This window comes from Manihot esculenta, chromosome 1 (genome assembly GCF_001659605.2).
Source record: "Manihot esculenta cultivar AM560-2 chromosome 1, M.esculenta_v8, whole genome shotgun sequence".
NCBI lineage: Eukaryota > Viridiplantae > Streptophyta > Magnoliopsida > Malpighiales > Euphorbiaceae > Manihot > Manihot esculenta.
Genome location: NC_035161.2, coordinates 15,458,631 through 15,465,084, shown reverse-complemented (window position 1 = coordinate 15,465,084; position 6,454 = coordinate 15,458,631). Strand labels below are relative to the sequence as shown.

At 25.9% G+C, this 6,454-nt stretch overlaps 1 protein-coding gene across 1 annotated transcript; it reads right to left on the bottom strand.

Moving 5' to 3' along the window:
* Positions 1-3,253: 3,253 nt before the first annotated feature.
* On the bottom strand, positions 3,254-4,645 carry LOC122723530. The gene is made up of 4 exons (XM_043955978.1): positions 4,315-4,645; positions 3,915-4,167; positions 3,605-3,831; positions 3,254-3,285 (listed from the first exon to the last, which is right to left on the bottom strand). Exons 1-4 carry the CDS (start codon positions 4,643-4,645, stop codon positions 3,254-3,256), a joined length of 843 nt encoding a protein of 280 aa, XP_043811913.1.
* Between the last annotated feature and the right edge of the window lie 1,809 nt (positions 4,646-6,454).

Below are 6,454 nucleotides of genomic sequence, written 5' to 3'. Positions count from 1 at the left end.
ATATTAATATTTTTTAATAAATAATAATTTAGTACTCAATTATAAATTAATTACTTATCGAATACTTTTTATTAAATAAAATATTATTAAATAAATATTTCTATAGGTTCAATTGTATTACTAAGACTAATAAAATAATTTAATAAATTAAAATATAATATTTAAAATAATAATTTATAAGACTGCATTATCAAGGAAAGTATATATATATATTTCATGGTTACAATATAGCTTATTTTAATAATTAATATTTTAATTTTACATTTAGTGTTTCAAAATTTTTAACTAAAATATAATGATGGTATCAATTTTAAATTATGATATCAAATTTAAATTTTATATTCCCAATTCAAAATTAAAAGATTAATTTTGATTTTAAATTGAAATTACGGATAGTTAATTTTTTTCCAATCAACAAAATAATTTGTTAAATTATTTATTAATTTTTTATTTTTTCAATTAAGTCAGTTTTAATACTTTAAATTTCAGAATATTCAATTAATTTAATTGAATTAGGTGTAAATTCAAATTTATTCAAGTACTCGACCAACAAATTAAAAAGTAAGAAATATAGTTTACTAAATGGATTATAACGAGAGAACACTTTTAAAAAATAAAGATATTTGCACTAATATAATCAACGTAATATTTATAATACAAATCATATTTAAAATATATAAACAATGGGTTATAAAATTAATGTTTAAATTTCATTAAATATATAAAATCAATGGTAAAAAAAAATATATAATGCCCTTAACCAATGTTTAAGACATAAAAATTAAAAGTAATCCACTTAAAAATATTTCATTGATAAAAATATAAAAGTCTTAATTTATTGATTTTTTCATCTTGATTCGTTTTAAATTAATAGATCATATAAATATTAAGAAAATATTAAAAACATTGCTGTCAATATTAAATTAATTTGTAGAAAAACTCTTAATAAAATTTAAGGCGAAAAATCAATGAAAAATAAAACTCTTAACTGAAATATATATCACGTATTAGCATCTTAATTCATAACAATTGACATTTCATTTTGATGAGATTTTGTTAAAGGTTGATTATCACATGTTTATTGGTATATTTTTTATTTGCTCTAATTGACCATTTCAATGTTTGGATTCAATTTTTTCAACATGTATAAAAAAAATTTTAATTCTCGATTTTTATTTGATTTTAATCTAAAATTTATTTTAAAATTTGATATCCAGTCATGTTAAGACCATCATCCTCTTTTATATATGTAAATCCCCTATTAAATATAAAAAATAATTAAATAATTCCATATTTATCATATTAATATTTTCTAATAAATAGAAATTTAGTACTCAATTATAAATTAATTACTTATAGAATACTTTTTATTAAATAAAATATTATTAAATAAATATTTCTATAGTTTGAATTGTATTACTAAGACTAATAAAATAATTTAACAAATTAAAATATAATATTTAAAATAATAATTTATAAGACTGCATGGAAAGTATATATATATATATATATATATTTCATGGTTACAATATAGCTTATTTTAATAATAAATATTTTAATTTTAGATTTAGTGTTCCAAAATTTTTAACTTAAATATAATGATGGTATCAATTTTAAATTATGATATCAATTTTAAATTTTATATTTCCAATTTAAAATTAATAGATTAATTTTGATTTTAAATTAAAATTACGGATAGTTATTTTTTTTCCAATCAATAAAATAATTAGTTAAATTATTTATTAATTTTTTATTTTTTCAATTGGTTTAGTTTTAATACTTTAAATTTCAGAATATTCAATTAATTTAATTGAATTAGGTGTAAATTTTAATTTATTTAATTACCCGACCAACAAATTAAAAAGTAAAAAATATTATTTATTGAATAGATTATAACAAGAGAACAATTTAAAAAAATAAAGATATTTGCACTAATATAATCACCCTAATATTTATAATACAAATCATATTTAAAATATATAAACAATGGGTTATAAAAATAATGTTTAAATTCCATTAAATATATAAAATCAATGGTAAAAAATATATATATATAATGCCTTAACCAACTTTTAATATATAAAAATTAAAAGTAATCAACTTATAACTATTTCATTGATAAAAATATAAAAGTTTTAATTTATTGATTTTTTCATCTTGATTTATTTTATCATTATATAGAAAATAAAATGTTATTAGAAATAGATAACATAACCATTAAGAAAATATTAAAAATTCTGCTATTAATATTAAATTAATTTATAGAAAAACTCTTAATAAAATTTAAGGCAAAAAATCAATGAAAAACTAAAACTATTATCTAAAATATATATTACGTACTTTTCATAAAAATAAAACTATATTTTGATCCATTTATTAGCATCTTAATCCATAATATTAGCATTTTATTTTGATGAGATTATGTTAAATGTTGATTATCAGATACTTATTGACAAATTTTTATTTTGCTCGAATTGACCATTTCAATATTTAGATTCAATTTTTTCAACATGTATAAAAAAATTTTAATTCTCGATTTTTATTTGATTTTAACCTAAAATTTGACTTAATTCAATATTATCATATTAATATTTTTTAATAAATAATAATTAAATAATTTAATATTTATCGTATTAATAATTTCTAATAAATAATAATTTAGTACTAATTATAAATTAATTACTTATCAAATACTTTTTATTAAATAAATTTTTTCATAGGTTCAATTATATTACTAAGACTAATAAAATAATTTAAAAAATTAAAATATAATATTTAAAACAATAATTTATAAAACTACATTATCAAGTAAAGTATATATATATATATATTTCATGGTTATAATATAGCTTATTTTAATAATAAATATTTTAATTTCAGATTTAGTGTTTCAAAATTTTTAACTTAAATATAATGATGGTCTCAATTTTAAATTATGATGTCAAATTTAAATTTTGTATTCCCAATTTAAAATTAAAAGATTAATTTTGATTTTCAATTGAAATTACGAATAGTTATTTTTTTCTAATCAGCAAAATAATTAGTTAAATTATTTATTAATTTTTTATTTTTTCAATTGGTTCAGTTTTAATTTTTTAAATTTCAGAATATTTAATTAATTTAATTAAATTAGGTATAAATTCGAATTTATTTACATATCCGACCAACAAATTAGAAAGTAGGAAAGATAGTATATTAAATGGGTTATAATAAGAGAACACTTCAAAAAATAAAACAATTTGCACTAATATAATCACTCTATGTCTGTTTTCTCATTTGAGCTTTCTATGATTCAGTCATTACAGTTTAAAGATATTAACATACTATTACTGGTCGTTCTTATTTTAACTCTGTCTTTAGGTGTATAACTCTATATGAAATGCAAGTTGGACCTTTAAACACAATTTTTAGTGCTCTATCTATAAGCGAATTGTGTGTTAAACGGCTATGGATAAGCTAGTACCTCCCCTGAAGCTAATTACTCTAACTTAAGAATGGTACAATTTAAATCTAATAATTGCTCTATTTCTATCTATAGGTTTTGGAACGTGACAACTCTCCCCTCATTTTAGAAAAAAAAAAAAAATTCGTCCTCGAAATTTACCTATCATAAATAACTGGGGGTGTTGCTGTCTCATTAATTCCTCACTTTCCCATGTAGCTTCCTCTGTTTTGTAGTTTCTCCAAAGAATCTTCGCTAGTGGAATCTTCTTATTCCTCAACTTCTTTATTTCTCGTGCTAAAATCTTCACTAGTTCCTCCTCATAAGTTAAATCAGGTTGAATATCAATTGTCTCAGAAGAAATGACATGAGAAGTATCAGATCTGTATCTTCTCAGTATGGATACATGGAAGGCATTATATATCTTATATAATTCTGGAGATAATGCTAACCTGTAGGCTACTGGACCCACAGTTCAGTTATCTCATATGGACCGATAAACCTAGGACTTAACTTTCCCTTTTTGCCAAATCTAAGCACCATTTTCCATGGAGAGACTTTAAGAAACACTTTATCTCCAACTTCATATACTATATCTTTTCTCTTCAAATCCACATAGGGCTTCTGTCTATCTGAAGCTGCTTTCAATCTTTTCTTGATAGTTCTAACTTTCTCTTCCGTTTCCCTCACCAAATCTGGACCTATCAATTTAGCCTTACTGAGTTCTGTTCAGCACAATGGAGTTCTACATTTCCTTCCATACAATGCTTCATAAGGTGCCATTTTGATACTTGCTTAATAACTGTTGTTGTATGCAAATTCAATCAATGGAAGGTATCTCTCCCAGCTCCTTTCGAATTTAATAACACAACTTCTAAGCATATCTTCCAGTGTTTGAATTACCCTTTCAGATTGCCCATCTGTTTGAGGATGAAAAGCTGTACTAAAGTTCAACTTAGTACCCAGTGCTTCATGCAATTTTTCCCAAAATCTAGCTGTGAACCTCGGGTCCCTATCTGAAATAATGGAAAGAGGTACTCCATGTAACCGAACTATTTCATTGATGTATAGTTCTGCATATTTCTCCAATGAGTAATCAGTTCTCACTAGTATGAAATGAGCTGACTTAGTCAATCTATCTACAATCACCCATATGACATCTTTTTTCCTTAGTGTCAGTGGCAATCCCACAACAAAATCCATAGTGATCTTATCCCACTTTCATTCTGGTATGGAAATAGGGTGTAAAAGACCAGATGGAACTTGATGCTCAGCCTTCACCTGCTGACAAGTCAGACATTTAGCCACAAATTCAACTATATCTTTCTTCATACCTGACCACCAATAATGCAGTTTCAAATCTTGATACATTTTAGTGCTACCAAGATGCATAGCATATGAACTACTGTGTGCTTCCTCCAGAATGTTCTTCCTCAGGTCATCAACATTTTGTACACATATTCTACCTTCATAATACAAATAGCCATCATCTCGAACCACATATTTCTGCTTTTTCCCCTCTTGGACTTGCCTTATCCACAAAGCTATTTCGATATCCCCTTTCTGTGCTTTCTGGACTTGTTGAAGTAAATTGGGTCTAAGCTTTAGTTTTGCTATGATAGCCCCATCATTAGCTAAAGATAGACGAGCATTCAAAGCTCTCAGAGCAGTTAAGGATTTCCTGCTAAGTGCATCTGCTACCAGATTAGCCTTACCTGGATGATAGTCAATAATGCAATCATAATCCTTAAGCAACTCTAACCATCTTCTCTGTCTCAAGTTAAGCTCCTTTTGTGTGGGTAAATATTTTAAACTTTTATGATCTGTATAGATATAACATTTTTCTCCATACAAGTAATGCCTCCATATCTTTAATGCAAAGACTATGGCTGCTAACTCTAAATTATGGATAGGGTAGTTCTTCTCGTGCGGCTTTAATTGTCTTGAAGCATAAGCAACTACCTTCCCCTCCTACATGAGTACACAACCCAATTTATTATGTGAGGCATCACTGTAGATCACAAAATCTTTGCCCGATTCTGGCTGTGTAAGGACAGGTGCCTCTGCAAGCATCTTTTTAACCTTTTCAAAACTCTTGTGACATTTGTCATCCCAGTCATATTTAACATTCTTACGCAACAATTTAGTTAATGGGGCCGCAATGATTGAAAATCCCTTTACAAACCGCCTATAGTATCCAACCAAACCCAGAAAACTCCTAATTTCTGCTATGTTCTTAGGTGGTTTCCATTCAAGGATAGCTTCTATCTTTTTATGGTCTACTCTGATTCCTTCAGCTGACACAACATGTCCAAGAAAGAATATATCATTTAGCCAAAACTCACATTTACTAAGCTTGGCATAAAGTTATTTCTCTCTCATAGTTTGTAATACTATCCTCAAATGTTGATCATGTTCTTCCTTAGTCTTTGAGTATATTAGGATATCATCTATGAAAACTACTACAAACTGATCTAGGTAGGGATGGAAGATGCGGTTCATCAGATCCATGAAAGCTGCAGGAGCATTAGTTAACCCAAAAGGCATAACAAGAAATTCATAGTGTCCATATCGGGTTCTAAAAGCAGTTTTAGAGACATCGTTTCTTTTATCTTCAATGATGATAACCCGATCTCAAATCAATTTTAGAAAAGACACTTGCTCCTTTTAGTTGATCAAACAAGTCATCTATTCGGGGCAAAGGGTATTTATTTTTAATTGTCACCTTATTTAGTTGCCTGTAATCTATACACAACCTTAGTGTCCCATTCTTCTTTTTTACAAACAACACAGGTGTGCCCCAAGGTGAAATACTAGGTCGTATAAAACCCTTGTCAAGCAATTCTTGCAGTTGTATTTTTAACTCTTTTAATTTAGTAGGTGTCATCCTATAAGGAGCAATAGAGATAGGTGCGGTGCCTGGTTTAACATCTATGGCAAATTCGACCTCTCTGTGTGGTGGTAACCCATAAAGATCATCAGGAAAAATATTAGAGAAATCACACACTGTGG